Raw genomic sequence first — 20,669 nt, 5'->3', positions numbered from 1 at the left:
CTTTCAAAAAAAGGCTACGTCGATATAAATCCAACCACCCCCCCTTGCCAAAGTTTGTTTCAAAACAATGTTACCTCCCCCCTCCCCCTCCTCCCATGAATTGTACGTCATTAGGGTATACTTCCTTATGAAGCCAAAAAGAACCCAGGTTTGTGTTTAGTCATTTTTAAATGAGAAAAAAAACTTCTCTCAACTTTATTTTTATGACTAGAATTTTTATAAGAGCTCGTGTTTGTGATCTGAAAAACTGCACAAAATGTTGTAAAATTTTGCAGTATATATAATTATAAAATGCAAAAAATGAAAGAGTAGCAAAAAAGCTAACAACAGCAAATGTTCCATTCAGACAGTATTATTATTCTGCTTAGTTGATAAATTGAGTTTCAAATCGTTGTTTTGCTGATTCCTGATTTTTAGTTCATTTCATTTTCCCCAATTCAAAAATTCGGCGTTGTACAACTAGGAAACATTTTTATGTGGTACATATATTTTTTTAAAGTTGACAAAAGACAATAAAGTTCTCTCTCTCGCTCTCTGTTAGTAAACAGGTTCAGTACTTAAAATATCCAATTTAGTCATCATTTCTTAACTTTAGATCTTTCCGATTACTCCGAGCAGTCCCATATAGTGTTGAATTTTATCGCTTATCCCTCCTACGCGCGTGGAATACGTAATTAAAATGAGCCACCCTAGAGTTCGATATCAAAGCGAGGATCTCCTCTCCGACGCCAAAAAACGAACGAGCGCACGTTTAATTTCCGCGACGGTACGGCTTAAGCGCACTACCGGAACGGACTCAATCCTATCGGGGCTTTCTTTCTCTCGAGGTTACTATATACGCTCCGAACGCCATTCATTCTCCCAGAGTCAGCATCGCTAATCTCTTCGCCGCGGCCGGCGGTGTTCATTTTTGCGATTTCGCGAACTTCGGCGCCACCAACAAATGCTGCAACACGCGGTCGATCGTTTGTTTACAACCCAGCTGTGCCTCAGTTTGCTCTCGGTAGGCCAACGGTGTGGACGCGAACGCGATTTAGTCCGGATTTTACTTCTCGTTTCAGTTTCGTTACGTGCAAAAAGGATCCTCCGGTGTGGAAGTTGGTCGTCGAATTTGAAGACCAATTATGAGAATGGATTATGCAAATCGCGCGCATCTTCGCGAACGATACTAGAAAGGGGCCGAATTTAAATCTACAGATTAAGGTGTCCAGCGGGCGAAGGCCAATTCGGAAAAATTACGTAAATGATTGTTGGTTGATATCGATAGCAATTAATTAATTACTAAGTGAGTAGTGTTGGACATTCGCCAGGACCAGCTACCGTTGTAGGGTAATCAAGTAACATATGTATTGTGCACCGAATTCAAGTAGCAGTGTCAGCACCTGGCGGAAAGAGGGAGTGGAGCTTATAGGAATGAAATGCTTTAAGAAGTGGACGTAATAAATTAACTAACATGATAACTGCAACGTGCCTCGCGACTTGAGCCAGCTATCGTGTGCTATTGCTGGCCCTGAATAAGTTATATCTGGAAATCGACAAAGAAACGGTTTTATGCAAAATCTAATCGAAGCCTCATAAATAGCAGTTGGTAGATTACGATGGACAAAGGATGGCGATGGGAAGACTTTCCAATAAAAATAAGATCGTTCATTTCGATCGATTTCTATGCAGAGTGCTGTTGGATATCGTTTACATTCTAAAAAAATCGATGCGTTGATTGGAGATCATCGTAGGAATGTTAATTTTCTTTTGTCGGGCGCGAGTGTCAGCTAACGAAAACCGTTGGTGACCTACGTAAAATGTTCGTGACAGGTGCTAAATTAAGTAAAGTGATTGCAGGAGCTGTTTTTCAAGGTTTCATCATTATAATCGGATGTTGTACAAAGCAATATAGTGCTACTGAAAAAAGTTTATGGTTCTTTCTTTATTTTTCGTGATATCTAATTCACACTGCAACGTCAATCACCGACATTCGGTATAATTTCGTTGAAGTCTTTTTGACTACCTCTAGTATGGCCTATCTCTGCTCGTAAATCAATTCAAACATAAACGATTTCACATTTTCGAGTCAGCGTCATGCATGTTTTAGGAGCTGTTAGTAAATAATCTTCTTTCGAGCTCGAACTGTTGTTCAGTGTCGGTTGAGAGAAATTCGCTGCTCGTCGTGATCCACTATAAATATGAAATTACGAAACAAAGCATCAAACTTTTCAAAGTTGCTACCCATTTATGTTTATATGGGACATATCAAAGATTTAGGGAAGCATGAAATATTTTTTATTAGTGCAACTCAGTCGCTTCGTAATAATGATTGCAAGCCGACAGCTAGATAGCTCAATACTTAAAACATTCTTTCAACAGAGTCGGTGTCAAACACATTTTGCAATGAAAAAAAAAACAGTATACTATTTTTCATTCCAACTATATAAAAATGATATCAAAAACGTTTGTGAGAAATCAGATCAGAACTTATGCGAATTGAAAGAATTCAAGTATTGCTAGCTCTTGAACTTGTTATTTACATGCAACAATAAGCCTAATTCGGCACTTTATTGCTCAAAAGCAAAAACCCCTGTTGTGCTTCACTTCTACGTAAGAAAATAATAATATTTCAATTCTGGTAATAATACATCATCTAAAAAAACTGTGTTTTTTTGCTTAATAGGTAAATTTTAAGCATGCATTTTGTCCTAAATGTTGCCTAAATGTTTGTCCTAAATGTTGTTTTAAGCATGCATTTTGTCCCAAATGTTGCCGAACCCGACGGGTTCGGGTCGGGTTTGGGTTTGAAAATTTTTGAAAATGTCGGGTACGGGTCGGGTTCGAGTTTTGTGAAAAAAAAATTTCGGGTTTGGGTCGGGTTCGGGTTTGAAAATGTCGGGTTCAGGTCGGGTTTGGGTACGAAAACCCGAAACCCGACTATAAAATCTATGAAATCTCGGGTTCGGGTCGGGTTCGGGTTTCACAATTTCGGGTTCGGGTCGAGTTCGGGTTTCAAAGAAGTAAAATTTTCGGGTTCGGGCTTGAACGAAAAAAAAAGTTTCGGGTTCGGGTCGGGCTCGGGTTTCGACCGAAAAAAAATTCGGGTTCGGGTCGGGTGCGGGTTCGAAAAACATCAAACCCGGCCATCTCTAATGCCCAGCTTGTCGTGTTTAATCCTATCCTTACCCTTCAGTGTCCATGCTACATGGCCATATAGGGGCACCGGGAGAATCAGTGTTTTATAGAGTGTTAGTTTTGTACGGGTTTGCGGGCTGCTGAACATCAGCTGGTTACGCAATCCGTAGAAGGCCCTGTTTGCGACCGTTATTCGTCAAATTATCTCACGGTTATCCTCACTGTCGCTAGTCACCAATGCATCCAGTTAATAAATTATACGAAGTAGAGTTATACCCCGTTAGTTACTAAAGTCCAGGCGGTGGCCTTTTTTGTAGATCGAGCATATGAATTCAGTCCGAGAGCAATTCTTCATCAGATCCAGCATGATCCGATGAATGGCACGATACAGCTGTTCCCTTCCGGCATTGAAAAGCTTGGCGGGAATATCATCTTACCCAGTTGCCTTGTAGTTCTTCAGGTCTTTAACTGCTTTCTTCACCTCGTTCATGGTTGGTGGTCCTCACCGTTCAGCAATACACTAGAATAATGTTTCCAACGCCTGGCCACCTCTGATTTATCGGTCATCAGGTTCCTCTCCCTGTCCGTTAATCGTTTGATCCTGGTTCCGTTAATCGTTTTGTAGAAGATTCTCGCCTGGAGCTGACTGGACAAGCAGCCCTCCGCTTCCACAAGTACACGCAAAACTTTTCCTTATTACTTTAGAAGCAATAGCGCAAAATTACCTTTTAGGTAACAAATCCATTACTTAAAAAGCAATAAAATTCTTCCCCAGTCAAGTAACAACACATACTGTCATATATTTAGCACGTGTTATGAGAGTACGACTATCTAATAATGGTCGTTTCCACCACATGCAACGTTTTTTCTGTCGAAAAATGCTCTCTTTCCACCTCAAGTCAAAAAAAATCCCACACCGTCGCATAAGTTGCACATGTTACAAGTTTTTTCAATCTCCAATTCATCCGGTGGGCGTGTATTAGTTCGCTCGTTGTATGCATACGGAGTAGCGAAAATATATGACAAGAGCTGCCAAGCAACATTTTCCCCGTCATAAAGTATGCAATCTTTGATGATTTCAATGACTTGAAATGGGCCTTAAAATGACATCACGATCTGTAAACTGCGTTAGAGAAAAATAAAAACATTCGCTTTCTTGCAAGCTATTTACAGCACATAATCATTGGTTCATGGAGACTCATTTGGACCTGTTTGAATATACAAAACTCGTGCCCATCCAGAACAATATTCGCAACTTCGGCAACTCTGGTCAGACAGTATTACATATTTCCATTTCAAGTAAACACTGGGGGACGAGACGAAAGTGTTTCTAATTGGACATTTGAGGTTGACGGTTGAGATTCTGTTTATGTGTGGATGAAAGGAGACAAAAATGAACCAGATCGTTGCATCAATACAAATGCAGCGAGTGAAGTCTTGCCAACACATGCATTGCGATGCTTGGCTGTATGTTCTCCTGCAGAAACACACACAAGCGTGTGGCCGTCATAATTTTTTATTACTTTTTGTTTGTTACTTTTTGTGTATAATGCGCAGTCATAAGACACAAAAAGTAATAAAAAATTGCCCGAATCTAATAAAAAATTCCCCGTTTGCGTTGGGTGTATGTGCTCCCAATGCTCACGTTTCTTCTGGTGATAGAGTCTATTTGCAGCGGCTCTAGCTGCTCGATATCTCCCTACGCTCTGACGTCCCACAGCCGTAGCCAAGATGTGACATCTGGCGCGGTTCTTCTCATTAGTCGCTCGCTGGCACTCAGCGTCAACCCACTCGTTGGGTGTGGTTGACGCAGCTGTACCCAACACTTCTCGCACTATGGACCTGATCGTACTGTGGATATCTCTCCACTGTTCATTCTGGTCCCCTCCAATTTGCTCATCGATCTGCTCATCAACTTTCTGCGAGTACTCTGCAGCCGCATCTTCCTCATTGTGTCACAATACGTTGAACAACCGGGCGCGGATCTTGAAAAGCATGAGATAGTGGTCCGAGTCAACGTTTGGTCTTCTGAACGACCTTACATCTGTAACGTCTGAAAAGTGCCAACCATTGATCAGAACATGGTCTATATGAAAGCATACCATCCCATTTGGGTGCATCCAGGTGTGCTTACAAATATTCCGGCATGCGAATAAGTGCTATAGATTGCTATGCCACTAGCTGCAACGAAATTGATAAGTCGTACGTACGCCTAGACGCATATACGGTCATTGATCAGCTTCCATCTAATGACACGCTTCATCTGTTTCGCAATTATCACGAAACCGACTCCTCTTTCTGCTTTTACGCAGCTACTGTAGTCGACATGGTACGCAAATGAGGTGTCCATAATAGGATCTACTGCCCGGAATCCACGTTCTCCTGTTTTTGACCGACGTGCGTTCTGGAAAGCTGCAACCTCCACATTCATCTTCCGCAGCTCGCTAGCCAGGATACCTGCGCGTGCCGGTTCGAATCGGTTCGAGAGTCCTTACATTTTAATTACCGAGTTTCCGCTAATCGCTGTCCTTCGCCCAGGTCCATGCCGATTATTCCGTTCCGTATTATTGTTTGGATTGTTCGTACAAGTACAGATCCGGTACGCTACCTTACTGCAATACCTTGCCTCACGACGGGGTTGCCGTCTTCGATATAGCTGGCGAGGTACCGCATTCCATGCTTCAGCCGCTAGATCCGGATCAGACGCTGATGTATGCCGTCCCTAAGATGGGGAGACAGCCGCGTACGACCTCCCCTTCCAGTCAGCGTACGACCAAAGTTTCCACCAGGGTTTAGTTACCTAATCTCCACTAAGGATACTCGTGTTCCGGTCAGCCCTTCGTGGAGGTTGGGATCAAGGTTGTTAATCGATAACTTATCGTAAACGCCGATAACGGTACTGTCTGCTATCGTTATCGACGATGACATCTTCGGACATTAGCGTCATTGCCAAGGACGATAGCTACTAGACGGTATCAAATCAATAACGTCTGATAAACGAATTCGCAGTTTGTTTTCACTTTGGCTGCAGCTGTCTTGGATAGCAACACAAACAAAGCTGCATTTGGTCCAATAGCAACGGATCGGTTCGTTGCTATTGCATTTCCAAACTCATGAATTCGTTGCTACTCGAGAATTTTTCCTTTCTTGAGTTGTTATTTTCCAAAAGTAAGGCTGATACAAATTTCGAATTCTATTATTCTATTATTATTATTATTATTGTTATTATTTATTTCGCTTGCCTTTCGACGCAACTCTCGTTGTCACCTGACTTGTTTGTTGCTAAATTAAGCATTTGGGTGACATAAAATTTAAAATAAAATTTGTAACGACCTAAATAGCAACGCTCGGTGCGGTTATTTTGGTGGTTATCAAGCCAGCTTTAGCAACCGAAATATAGCCACAAGTGCACTTGCTCTGACAGACGTTAGTGAGCTGATAACGTCAGGTAAATATCGTTATCGGCGATAACGTTAATGTTTGAAGTCGCAATCGTCATCGTCGATAACGATAACAGACGTTTTTGGTATCGGCGATAACGATTATCGACGATAATCTATAGTATTAACAAGCCTGGTTGGGATAGGAGTGTTGGGTGCCCACAATAGGGTCTCAATTGACACGTGTCCAGCCGCTTACCAAATGAATGTTTTTATTAGGGTTTTCAATATTCCCGGGAAATGGGAATAAAAATTTCATTTCCCGGGAATTCCCGGGAACCGAGAATGGAAGAAATTTCTTAGCAAAAATAAGATTACAAAAAAAGTTTAATAATAAAAAGTATCGTAAAATCGTTTACAATTCTATTATCAATTCGCATGAAAAACGAATTACTAAACAAAACATATTCAAGTTTACATCAGAGCCTCTTCGCTAATTTTCATCAAATATATTTACTATGCCATTACACGATGCGAATTATTTTCATAAAATAAACTGCATAGTAAATCTAGTTTTGAACAAACAACAAACCCTTTTGTAATGGGTGTCACCATTGATTAGAGAGAAGGATTCCATATAAGAATTTTGATTGTTCAACTAGAACGTCATTCAGCCTCTTGGTAGTTTTCCTTCAAAGGCCGAGACAAACTAGAAGGAAATGATAGAATAAATAAAAATCTGTTCAATATGACTCAAAATAAGTTAGTTTCAGAGCATTTGAATGTATACGTAATTAATCTTAGAGATGATTTTTCGTGTGAAATCGCGGCCACGACCCAAATTACGCTGACTGAGTTTTTATTAAATTATTTATTTCTGGTCGCATTGATTCACGAGTTTCAAATTTTCTTAATCAATTCAATTTAATTTTCATCAATGGACAAAGAAAGAAATCATTATTCGCTCAGTTGTAAACTAACTGTCAAAGAACGACATTGGACGAAGCAAATGATTGCCTAATTTGTCGTATACTGAATAAGACAGCAAATACTTTCGACAAATTACCGAAGCAAATAAATTGATAGTACTCGGCAAGTAAATATTGACCGTCATTTCATAGAAATATTTACTTCGTATAATGCAGTGCGTCTTGAACTGTCCTACAGGTCAGACGTTTTTTCGGTTGCTTGTGGACTGGTCTTTGACTGCCTATAGCTTCAAAGTTTGTGTTTTGTCAGTGTGTCTTTTAAAGACTACCTGAAAGTTATTTCCCATCAGTCTTTCTCAAGACTACCTACTTTTGAATTTAACATTTGTTTTAACTTTTTTCGTATCACCTGAAATGGCTGGACGGAAAAAGAAACCTCGCATCGCTGCGGGGAGGAAAAGAGAGGCATCTCTTTCTGACACATCGAGTGTCTGTAGTGACAATCCTTTTGATATTTTGCCTGAGCAAGAAGCTGGTGAAATGGAAGTTACCAATAATGAAACTATACAAAATATAAAATCTTTAAAAAAGGAGAAAGTTCCACCTATTGTGGTAACTATTTCTTCTGAATTTAATATATTCAAAAAGGAACTTTCAACGTTTGTTTCTGACGTTAAAGTTACCTATCAAATTGGCCGTAGAGGTGAATGCCGCTTATTAGCCGACTCAGTAAAGGGTCGTGATCGTCTTGTTCAGTATTTAACTGACAAGATGTACAAATTTTTTACATATGACACCAAGAACGCCAAGCCGTTCAAGGTTGTCTTGAAAGGTCTCACCAACGATCAAACCGTTGATGAGATCAAACTTACTTCAACAGAATTACTTGGCATAGCCCCTACCCAAGTAATTCTAATGAAACAAAAATCACGAGGCGAAAACAGTCAGAGAACTGGAATTTCCCTTGGTAATTATCTAATTCATTTTAACCGCAATGAGGTTAACAACTTAAAATTTTTTGAAAAAGCACATGCTTTGTATAATGTGCGTGTAAAGTGGGAAATTTATAGGAAGTATGGCGGAGGTGAAAAGCATATCACCCAATGCCGTACTTGCCAACGTTATGGCCATGGTTCCAAATTCTGTAACATGGACCAAAAATGTCTTAATTGTGGAGACTCTTCTCACAAAAAGGACACATGTCCTGTGAAAGAGAGTAAAAATTTTCGCTGTGCGAATTGTAACGGCAACCATATATCAAATTTTTATCAATGCCCAGTCCGTTTAGCAATTGTTAAGGCAAGGCAAGGTAAACAAAATTCAATTTCTCAATTAAAACCAACTTCAAAACAAAATTCTCCAAGCGTACCAGTGACGCATAGTTTACCTACTCCTTTGCATACCCGTTTAACTTATGCACAGGTTACAGGTAGTTCGAACATTATACCGCCTAGTGTTGGTAGTTCGAAAATGACCGTTAATATGGGTAAGCAAAACAGGCTAGAAAATAATTGTACACCTATCACTCCAGCTAATATTGCTGCCGAAAATATTTTTTCTAATGTCAACTGCCTGGGGCCTATTACGGCAGGTAAACTTTCTTTTTTGCAACAGGCAATGTTCGATCTTATGAACGCCATGTTGCAGGCAAAATCAATGTTTGAAGCCATTCAAATAGGCACAAATTTTACTATTAAAATTGTTTCTAATTTAAAATTTAGCAATGATTTTAAATAAAACAATTAAAATATTAAATTGGAATGCTCGCTCATTGAAGGCCAATGAGAATGAGCTTTTTAACTTTTTAACAGTAAATAATGTGCATATTGCAATTATTACTGAAACATTTTTGAAACCTAACATAAAATTAATATATGATCCCAATTACGTGGTTCATAGATATGATAGGATTCAGGGTTCCGGCGGTGGAGTTGCAATTGTTATTCATCGCCTATTCAAACATCGTGCTCTTCCCCATCTTGAGACGAAAGTTATTGAAACTTTGGGAATTGAAGTTCAAACTGAACTTGGGATTTTATTTATTGCCGCAGCATATTTACCATTTCAATGCACACGCGAGCTCAAAAATTATTTTAAAGGTGATTTACAAAAACTCACCAGAAATCGTTCGAAATTTTTCATAATCGGCGATTTTAACGCTAAACATCGTTCATGGAATAATTCTCAAAGTAATTCCAATGGCAAAATTTTATTCAACGATTGTTCATCAGGATACTATTCTATTTTGTCTCCGAATAGTCCTACATGCTTTTCTTCTGTAAGAAACCCTTCAACAATTGATTTGGTGCTTACAGATCAAAGTCATGTGTGTAGTGATTTGATCACACATGCTGACTTTGATTCTGACCATCTTCCAATAACTTTTTCTTTATCACATGAATCAGTTTTAAACCCTATGAGCTCTGTTTTTAATTATAACAAGGCTAATTGGGAAAGATACAAAACTCATATTGAGAGAAATTTCAATAATGAGCTTGATTTGCAAAACGAAGTGAATATTGATTCCGCTTTGGACGCATTAAAATGTGCAATTGTTGATGCCAGGAATTATTCTGTTCCAAAGACTCAAGTGAAATTTGATTCACCAATAATTGACGAAAATCTTCAACTTCTAATTCGTTTGAAAAATGTCCACAGACGTCAATATCAACGTTCTCGTGACCCTGTTTTTAAAACTATTTATAAAGATTTACAGAAAGAGATTAAACATAGATTTACTCTTCTGAGAAATCAAAATTTTGAGACTAAAGTTGAAAAATTGAAACCATATTCAAAACCATTTTGGAAGCTGTCGAAGATTCTTAAGAAACCTTCAAAGCCTATTCCAGTTTTAAAAGATGGTGAACGTTTTCTTGTATCCAATGAACAAAAGGCTCAAAGACTTGCTCAGCAGTTTGAGAGTGTTCATAACTCAAATTTGAATTTTGTGAGTCCAATTGAAAATGAAGTCACACGTCAATTTGATTTAATTTCTTCCCAGAATTTTTTACCTGCAGAAATAATTGAAACTAACTTGAATGAGATTAAATCAATTATTAAAAATTTCAAAAATATGAAAGCACCTGGTGACGATGGAATCTTTAATATACTAATCAAACATCTCCCTGAGAGCACAATGGAATTTTTAGTGAAAATTTTCAATTGCTGCTTCAAAATTGCATATTTTCCCAAATTATGGAAAAATGCAAAAATTACTCCCATTTTAAAACCGGATAAGAACCCAGCTGAAGTTTCAAGTTATCGACCAATCAGTTTGCTTTCTTCAATAAGTAAACTATTTGAGAGAGTTATTCTTAACAGAATGATGTCACACATCAACGAAAATTCAATTTTTGCAAATGAACAGTTTGGATTTCGCCATGGGCATCCCACAACTCATCAATTGCTCAGAGTTACTAATATGATACGAGCTAACAAATCTGAAGGTTATTCCACTGGAGCTGCTCTTTTAGACATAGAAAAAGCATTCGACAGTGTTTGGCATAAAGGTTTGATTGCGAAATTGCAAACTTTTAATTTTCCAATTTTCCTAATCAAAATTTTAAAAAATTATCTTACTGATCGAACTCTGCAGGTTGTCTATCAGAATTCAAAATCTGATAGATTTCCTGTCAGAGCAGGTGTGCCTCAAGGTTCAGTCTTGGGTCCAGTCCTGTACAACATATTCACTTCAGATCTTCCTGATTTGCCTCCAGGATGCACAAAGTCATTGTTCTGCGATGACACAAGCATTTCCGTAAAAGGAAAAAGTCTTCGTGTCATATGCAGTCGATTGCAGAAAAGTTTAGATATTTTTTTTTCCTACTTGCAAAAGTGGAAAATCTCTCCCAATGCTTCTAAAACTCAAATGATAATTTTTTCGCATAAGCCTAGGGCTTCTTTCCTCAAGCCAAACAATAATCACGTTGTCAAGATGAATGGGGTTATTTTAAGTTGGTCCGACAAGGTTAAGTACTTGGGACTAATTTATGATAAAAAACTTATTTTGAAAGAGCACATTGAGAGTATACAAGCCAAGTGCATCAAATATACGAGATGTTTATATCCTCTCATTAACAGGAATTCTAAACTTTGTTTAAAGAACAAACTTTTGATTTACAAACAAATTTTTAGACCAGCAATGCTTTATGCTGTACCGATCTGGTCAAGTTGCTGTTCAACAAGGATGAAAACGCTCCAAAGGATTCAGAATAAAATTCTGAAAATGATTTTGAAGCGTCCTCCTTGGTTTGGTACACTCGAATTACATAGACTTACTGGTGTTGAACCACTAGAAGCTATTTCAAATAAAATTATTAACAATTTTCGACAAAAATCGTTGCAATCCTCAATTGCTACGATAAGCTCTCTTTATAGCCAATAAGTTAGCAATTAAGTTAGTTGTAAGTTTACTTCCCCTTTTCTGACAAGTAGGTTTAAATCCCTACGAATGATAAGTCCTAATTGCGAAAGCAAACAAATCCTAACAATTAAAATTACAAATTTCTAACAGTGTTGAGAAGTCACCATTTGTGATTGGACACACATACTCATTATTTACTAATATTTATCATAAATACTTAAGCTACTAACAAATCCCCCCTTAAAAAAAAAAAAATAAAAAAAAAAAAAACTTCGTATAATGCCCACTTTAAGCTGCTATACACTTTAACGACGTTAGTTCCGTGTTATGATAGTATATTTAGTTTTATTGCAAAATTGTATGGGAAATTATATTAAACCTTGCGAAAATTTTTGAAGAGCTCAGGAATCCCGGGAATCAATATTTCTGTTCCCGGGATCCGGGAATCCCGGGAAAAGGTAATTCCCAGGAAATCGTTCCCGGGATTGCAAACCCTGGTTATTATTAGGTGGTTCGTCTAAAGTTAAGTCTTAAACAGTAACTAGATCTTAAGGATAACACCGGTACATTCAAGTCGATTTGCTGCAGATGGTTGGGAGAGTCAATGCTACCAAGCAACAAAGCAAACAGTGCACTAGCTGAATTCCGTTAACACTGCAGAGTTTCCATGTCAAGGAGACAGCATCGATCTTCGTAGCTTGACAAGTTCGTTGGGTTACTCCAAGGAGGCAACCTTAGTGCAAATTCTAGAGGTCCAACAGTTTATGTAGGGGCTCCAAATGATTGAAGCGGTTTCCAATACTGAGCTAACAAGGGCGTAGAACAGTGATCGCAGGCAGTAGGAATCAAGGAAACTTTTGGCAGCTGTAGTAATGAATCCTATGTTTCTGTTCGCTGTACGATAATACATATTCGAGTAATGATCTCTGAACGAAAGCTGTGAGTCCCATAAAACCTCTCGTACAACCTCATCTCTGATGACCAGGCATCCATTAATTCCATAAGCCCACTCAATGGCAGATTTCTTTCTCGTGAAAGATATGACACAGCATTTCTGTGCGCTGATGATTAGTTGATTCCACATGCACCATTTCTCGAACATTCTAATCTCAGTCACTGTAGTTCAACGCAATCTTTTACTGGTTAGTGTCAATTGATCGTCCCTCGAAGAAACCGTGTTGAGCAGGTGAAATATAAGAACTGCAGCAGCACAACTAAGATTTCAAAAAGTTTGGACCCAGTGCATAATGATGTTATCCCCCGGTAGTTGCCGACATCACGCTTGTCCCCTTTTTTGTGAATAGGGAACAACATTTTGTTCACATTCTTTTCACATCTCCGGGTATTTAGCCTGTGATAGTGACGCGTTAAAAATAATAGTCAGTGGAGTTGCAATAAACCCAGCAAAGAGCTTCAGTACAATGGATGGTATACCATCGGGCTAGCTACAACAGACGATTTCAGTTTTCGAATTGCTGTGCGAACCTCTTCTACAGTGAACAAGAAGGTTGTTATGTCAAGAACATCGCGAGGTACTGATCCCAACGCCAGGTTGACGGACTGTTCGTTAGCGAGTTCGGCACTCAACACGTCAGAGAGATGGTCTGCAAAAAGATTGAATATTTTCTCACGAGATTCGGCTACTCTCGTACCAGAGAAAAACAGTTGATGGGAGTCTATTTGTTTTACGTTATTCATTCATAAAACTCCAAAAACTTTTAAGGTTGCGCTTCATATTATCAGAGAAGACGATTCAAAGTCCGATAATTGCTGCTTGCGAACTCACGCTTCTCAAAAAGACGACGACAGTTGGTATATCTTCTCAATGCAGCTGCTCGTATACATTTCAGATCGCGAAGTTGACTTTCATCATGTGACCAAAGTGGTTTCCTCCGAGGACGTGACAGAGAAACATACAGGGGGTAGAAAAAATGATTGAGACAGGCAAAATTTTGTTTATTTTTAAATAGCCAGAACTTCAAGAAAAATTTATCAATTTTGATGGAACTGGTTTCATTTTTCTAGAAATCTACCGGGAATTATCCGGATTTTAGGAGTGTGTGTCAAAATGTGGATTCTTGCAACGCTTAGAACTTTTTCTGATATCTTATTTCTTTCAGGTTTATATGTTTCCAATAAACTAGAATTCTTTCCGAGTTCATTGGTACCCAAAGGTTGAAAATAGTATTGGGCAGTTCAAATTGCAAACAAGAGCTGAATGACGCATCAATCTGAAGCAGCTCGATTGCCTCTGACACGACACACTCCGAGGCGATTTAAGCTTTGATTTTTCGCCAGGGAATTAATATTAACATATTTGTTAAAATGCAAAGTTTTCCATCACATATAAAAATGCCAATATCTCAGTTCCCCGATAAGATATCAACAATTTTTTCCACGTAAATTTTTGTCATAAATCACACTTTGCAGTAAAAATTTCGCTTGTTGATCAAAAAATTATTTTATTTGTGTTTTTAAGGGATTTATCTAAAAATTATGGGAAAAATTAATATTTTTGTGTTGTTTTATGAGCTCTGGGAGTCAAATAACTGAATGTAATGCTGAACTGAACCATGTAAAATATTCAAAAACAACCCCACAAAAATGAAAAAAATATATGGAAAAATTTAGGAATCGAACAAAATAAAAAAAAGTGCAAAAAAATGGGTTTGTAGCTTTAAAAAGTCATTTTTTCATAAATCACGTTTGGACAACCAGAAAACAATGTTTGGGAAAGTCGAAATGATCTACAAAAATGCTATAAATAATATTTTCTTTCAATTTAGGGCTGAGCACCTTGACTTTTTCAACATCGATTTTTTTTGGGACACCCTAGTGCCCAAGTTCAATTTTTGAAAAAAAGACAAGTTTCCGAAAAATTTTTTTTTGGAAAAAAAATTTTAACACTTCAAATTTTAATAAAACTTTACGTCTCAAAATTTCCAATGGGTTCTTTAGGGTTAAACTTTTTTTCAGAGTTGCTCAGGATCCCATGCATAATTTATATTTTTTTAAACTATCGAAAATGTTGATATTTTTAACATTTCGGCATTCAATTGTTTAAAGTGGGTACTGTACTTTGAGCCCATATAAGGTTGAACACCGTCAAAAGATAAAAAAAAATTTGGGAATAACTTTGCCGAAGGCAGAATAGAGCTATTCAGTAGTGCATTTTCCTTTTCTTTAACGAACTTTGGACCAAAACCATTACACTCTCCTGCTGTCCTGGTTTTCATCACCGTTAAAAACTACATTTTTCGCTCCATTATAAGCCTTTCGTGAATTCAAGTTCGCGGATTTTTCGTTTGAAAAAATCGCACTCTGTTCGCATAACTTGAAAGAATTTTCAATTTTGTTTTTTGAATTTTCAAACCGTGTGGACAAAATTTTATTGTATATTTGAGTATCGCTTACACCTTTGATAAATTATTGAACAGATTCCAAATAAGTTTATCTTGTATTGAGGCAAAATTTACATGTTGCTGACATTGAATAAGACACCTATCAAACTAAGACTTTTTTTCCTCAATATAAGACTTAATTTGACTGCCACATTTAGAGACTAGCGGATCACTTAATGCTCGCCAAACTTGATATTATTTTGCCTTGTGAAGTATATTAAAACCATGCCGTAGAGTCACCGTTTTAAAGTCAGTTGTTGTCCGATTTAAGGTCTGATGGGTAAAAAAACATTTATGTGGACAAGCTCTAAGATCTTGGATATTTAGCTTTAAAACAAAATGTCGTCGAAAAAACAACAAAAATTTCCGATTTCGCAAAAATTCAAAATAGCGCCGTTGCTGCCCCTTAAGGTGAAATGGGACCAAATTCGGGGAAATTTGTTTTTGCATCAAAATACATCATAAAAGGCATAAGAAAAAGTAAATTTGGTTGTAGGTGGTTGTTTCCTACGCAGTGCGAATAGTGTGACTCGATAGTGCTTTTTGCCTCTTGGTTCTCAATATTCAAAATCTGTTCGAGCTTATTGGTCGCCTACTTCTAAGATCTCCGACGCATTTTCACGGTCGTTCTTTTGGCAACATTGTTTTCACATTCTAGCATTTTTTTTTTTCAAATTGTAATGAGAATTAGTAGTGATTATTTACACCTAGGGCGAGACAACTGGGTTCTTAACCTTTTTCATCTTCCACCTACATTATCCTCGTTATATTGTTCGTAGTGGTATACGAAATACTTGAATGATTTAAATACTTATTTTCAGAATTATGCACAATTCCGCCTGCAGGCGTTAGATTGCCCGTCTCCAGATTACTCGCATCGGTTGTGTTTTGAATATCCTAAAAATCGAATGTGTGGGAAGTTTATAAAAACTGTTCTAGCGGCTACTGAAAAAATGAATCGATGTTTTTGCTCTGCGTTGCCTTATAAAAATGCTTGTTTTTTAAGTAAATTTTAACCCTACCCGAAGAGGGAAACTTTTTTTTTTATTACGTGACGCTGATCTTACTTCCCCTTTCCCCTGTGTAAAAATTCGTAACCATCGAGGATCCCCCTATTAGCGTTGCGTAATTTATTGATGCCGCCTAAGAAACAATCTCTTTTCCATTTATCTCAATTTGTTGTGAAGCTCATATTCGCATCAGCAAGCGAATACAGTATTTTATCAAAGAACATGTGAATATCAGCGAGCTTAGAATAAAACGGTTAAAAGTTAACAAATTCAAGCATCAAGGCACTCCCACTAAAGGTGGAGTTGCATTTATTAGGATATAAACTATCACCGCAGCTAGACTATAAAGATCAGTAATGTTAAACCCGTATTAGAGGAATCCAATGTAGATATTTTTTATTGGGTATTAATTTATGGACGATGTCGTTCCTTGCACATTTTTCCCATTCCCATCCACAGTGTTCACACATTGTAAAAAAACAGTAAAAATCCCATATATTGTGATAGTTTGCATATACATTGAAACGAATTTGTTAATCGATGGCAAAAGTCTCACGCTCAATAACAAAATTGATATATCCGGACTATCGGACATAAGTTTAGTACCACTTAAGATTTCGGATTTCAAACAAGGATTTATAGATTTTTAATGATCGTTTAGCGTGTTTGCTCGTTAATTCGCAGCCAATAAAGTGTAGAGCTCTTCGACCCAGATTTGTGGCACGTTCCAGTTTATCCCGAGAAGAAGCTGCGTGGCACGATGAATCTAGTGGTATTGGGATTCAACTGCTTTGCTATATGACGAACACCGTTGAGTCCTGACACTTATGATAGTCCCTTATGTTTTATGACGTAAAAAATATATGTATATAGCATAATAATTTTTGAGAACTACCGCAATAAGACATCATAGAAAATAAAGATATCAGCAAATTGCTAAATAAGAACGATCAAATATAAATCTATTTTTAAAGTACGCCAGTAAATCATCAAACATGCAACGATTCAATTCCCAATTTGTGACAGCTAATCAACAATCGTGCCATTATTTATCCCCAAATTACGCCGATACGTTTTGCATATAATTTACCTCCGGTTGGCATTGCCATCGGCCGTGGCTCAGTTTTTCACTTGATCGACGATTCGAAGCAATCCCACACGATACCACCGAAGCGGACTAAATGGTTTTATCAATTGGCGTGTTGTCAGCAGGGCCACCACGCGAAATCCATTTCACTTGCGCTCCAAGCTTCTAGCAGGCGCCTCGAATTAGAATGCCTGACTAGAATTTGATAAAAAATAATATCTATAAACAGATATGAATAGTGAATCAGGCAGGCAGACAGTTTGTCGAAACTATTTGGTAAGCAGTTCATGCCTGTTGAAGAACATGTGCCGATCGTCGGCGTCGCCATCGCCCATCGTCGTTAGAGTCTATTAGCTCCGGAATGGTTCAATATATGAATATATTATTGGGATGGCTGCCCGCCGTTTCAGTGGTGGGTGGCGATGCGTGACCCAGCATTTTGCTGTCTACAACAGGCAACAAACAAAAGTGTAATTTGTTGTAGTAATCCGCTGGAGAGAGTTAATATTCATTAATGGAAATGCGATTCGCGAAACACCGGTTAAACTGTTTTTTCATGCATGGGTTGATTGTTTGGACGGTTTCAGAAAAGTTCTGGACTTATTCACGACTTTCGGGTAGTGGGACTTGTTAGATACGCTCAAACATACAATACACAAAATAAGCCCTATTTAATAGAACTATAAGGCAACAGCGCAAGATATTGGGTATAATTTAACTAACATATTGATAAAAATCAATTATCAAACAAGGTTTCGAGGCGATAAATTTCAATTTGGCTGCTTCCAAAACACCACATTAATTCGAGAACCATTGTACCCTTCCATCCTACTGTTTGTTCATCGCACTGCGCCATCCGCGGGGATAACAATGCGTGATAAATCGTTGCCGCGCACGCCAAACTAGAATGGTGCGGCATCGCCTCACACCAGCGCCGGTACCTATCTCTGCTATCTACTAACCAACAGCTTGTAAGAACAGACGATCAGCCTTACGCCGTTGTTGGGAACACCGAATAAATCAACCGTGGCAAATGAGAGGGACAGCTTTGACACGTTGAACAAGATCCGGAACAAAGTGGGCTCAACTTTCAATTCAGAGCACACCCGTAGAAACAGTGAAGCCGGAAAAGTACTCAGTGTTATACAGTGGGGCGATCGAATCGCCAGTCGAGTTTTGCTGTTATTTGAACGATCTCATTGTGAATTATAAGAATGGCCAGAGTGGAGAAACAAAGATCTCGGATGATAGGAATCGTTATCGGTGCAGCTTTAATACTCAATCTCACAGGTAAGTTACTGAAGCGTATCGAATCGCGTAATTACGACAAATTGATGCAGAACACCTTAAAATGTAACGTATGTTTTTTTCATTCTCTGGTTGGTGGCAAATGTCAAAATGATCCAAATGGTCCAATTTCATATAATCAAATGATTTTAAATATAGCTGGTTTACTGTAAAATTTCTCAACATGTTTAATGCTTCCGGGATACAGAAAACTTCGATTAAATTCCGACAGTCAAACAGATCATGATAAAAATCACAGACAGAAAATCATCTACTTGCACATTTAAATACAAGTTAAAATGCTCAAAAAATCATAACTTATAAGGTGTAAGTCGTATCATAATAGCTGGTATATGAATTGCCGGCCGAACTTTTTCTCAGAAAAAGTAACATCTGTTTTCCATCGAAATTGACATGCGGCAGGAAGTTCAGAAAAACTATGTTCATTGTTTTCCAACCTAAAGTGGACTTTAACTTCAACTCATTCAGATATTTTATTGTGAGAAGAAAACCTTGACGAAACATATCTGCGATTTTTTTCATTTTAAATAACTGTAAAAACGATTGTTCGAATCGACCTAGTTTTGTCATACTAGGAAGCAAATACCGCAGGCAATTTGAACACTTACAATTTCTAAAAGCTACGTGATGAATACTAGAATAGTATTTAACTTCAAACAGCTCCAGCTCAGCTAATCTATGTTGCCGGATCAAATGGAAGTTTTTTTAATTGCAAAACGTACGTCAATCTTTCTTTATTCGAGTTTATGACATGTCAAGTTATTGTTTGATGTGTATTGAATTGCAGAAACTTAAAATGACATCATCAGTGTTAATTTGCTTTGAAAAATACGGAACGGATGGCGCCAGGATTCCGCTTATACTTTGAATATTGGTGTTATTTTATTGTATGGCTCTGGGTTCAAGAGATCCACTGTGACCGTCTTGTTGATTTTTTGTGGCTAGCCCTGTTTACTGTACACAGATATCTAGGTACCCATATTCATTGATGGAGTTGAGTCGGTTGATGGTAATACTGTGCCCCAGTGTTGTATCGCATAGTTAGAGAGACTTACTTTTTTAGATAAGAGTTCCAAACATGCCATCAAGTTGAAAGGTTACGTCCGAAGATGTAATACCTAGCAAACGCAAGGGCCTCACACTTACAAAGTAGGTGAGCTGATGTTCTAACTGCAAGCTTGCAGGATAGGCAGTTATCACATACAACACTTCAGAAGTTCTTTGGGTAGTAAAGAGCATTCGGTTATAAGTCTCGTGTAGAAAGGTAGTTCACTACGCTTGAGACAGAGAGCTTCTTGGTTATAGAAGGGTTCGGAGAGATAAACTGTTTAGCTTATACAACTCGGTGTATTGTTCGGTGTATCGGCTAGATTTTTCAGCATGTTTTGAGTTCGCGCTTGACGACAGATAAAGAGGTTCCCAGAAAAGGTTGGCCAAAAAATGGCATGGTCCACTATCCTTGTTTTACGAGGTAGTAAACATTTTCATTACCCTGGATACCACTATGTCCATGTACCCAGAACATACTTGATCTGTCATGATAGCTCCCGCGATGCTGAACTGCACTGCCTAACTAATTTGGAGGCACATTTTGCGGACTTAGGTGCCAATAGTGCAGCTTGGTTGTTCCAAAAGATGCCCTTTTCGTATGCCTAGTAGTTACGTTAAAAACATATATTGCCGCAGATTGGTATGGCATAAAGACTGGAACTCTGTCAGTCAAAATTCACGATACAAAAAACTTTTTACTTATCTTTTGGTAGTTCAATCTATACCTATAAAAACCTAAATTAATCCACCTAGCGGTCAGACCCAGCCTTTCTCATCCAAACTTTTATTTGTAAAAATAGATTTATATGAACGCTGCAATCCAATGAATGTATATTCACTCTTTAGGTTCTAAAGTATTGATGTTGTAAACTATACATAAAATGTAGTCCGGTCTGTCAGTCTATTTGATCCATATAGGCTCGAAAACTACCGAACCGATCGACGTGAAAATTTGTATGTAGGGGTTTTTGGTCCCGACAAAGGTTCCTATGATAGTTTGAGACCCCTCCCTCTTCTGGAAAGG

General features: G+C 38.1%; 1 protein-coding gene across 11 annotated transcripts in view; it reads left to right on the top strand.

Annotated features, from left to right (window-relative positions):
* The first annotated feature begins 984 nt into the window (after window positions 1-984).
* LOC129720656 (uncharacterized) overlaps window positions 985-20,669 on the top strand; it is a 105,043-nt gene continuing 85,358 nt past the window's right edge. Inside the window, exons 1-2 of one of the 11 annotated variants that reach the window (XM_055672163.1) lie at window positions 985-1,203; window positions 18,256-18,577. In XM_055672163.1, coding sequence (XP_055528138.1) covers window positions 18,502-18,577 — 76 coding nt within the window. In that variant the 5' untranslated portion in view covers window positions 985-1,203; window positions 18,256-18,501. Of the gene's footprint in view, window positions 1,330-18,193; window positions 18,578-20,669 lie in introns of all 11 variants that reach the window. The other 10 variants (XM_055672160.1, XM_055672157.1, XM_055672156.1 and 7 more) reach the window with 10 other exon arrangements.

This window comes from Wyeomyia smithii, chromosome 2, assembly GCF_029784165.1.
Source record: "Wyeomyia smithii strain HCP4-BCI-WySm-NY-G18 chromosome 2, ASM2978416v1, whole genome shotgun sequence".
Classification (NCBI taxonomy): Eukaryota; Metazoa; Arthropoda; class Insecta; order Diptera; family Culicidae; genus Wyeomyia; species Wyeomyia smithii.
The sequence above is the reverse complement of the archived record's forward strand: the minus strand, read 5'-3'. Positions and strand labels throughout refer to the sequence as shown.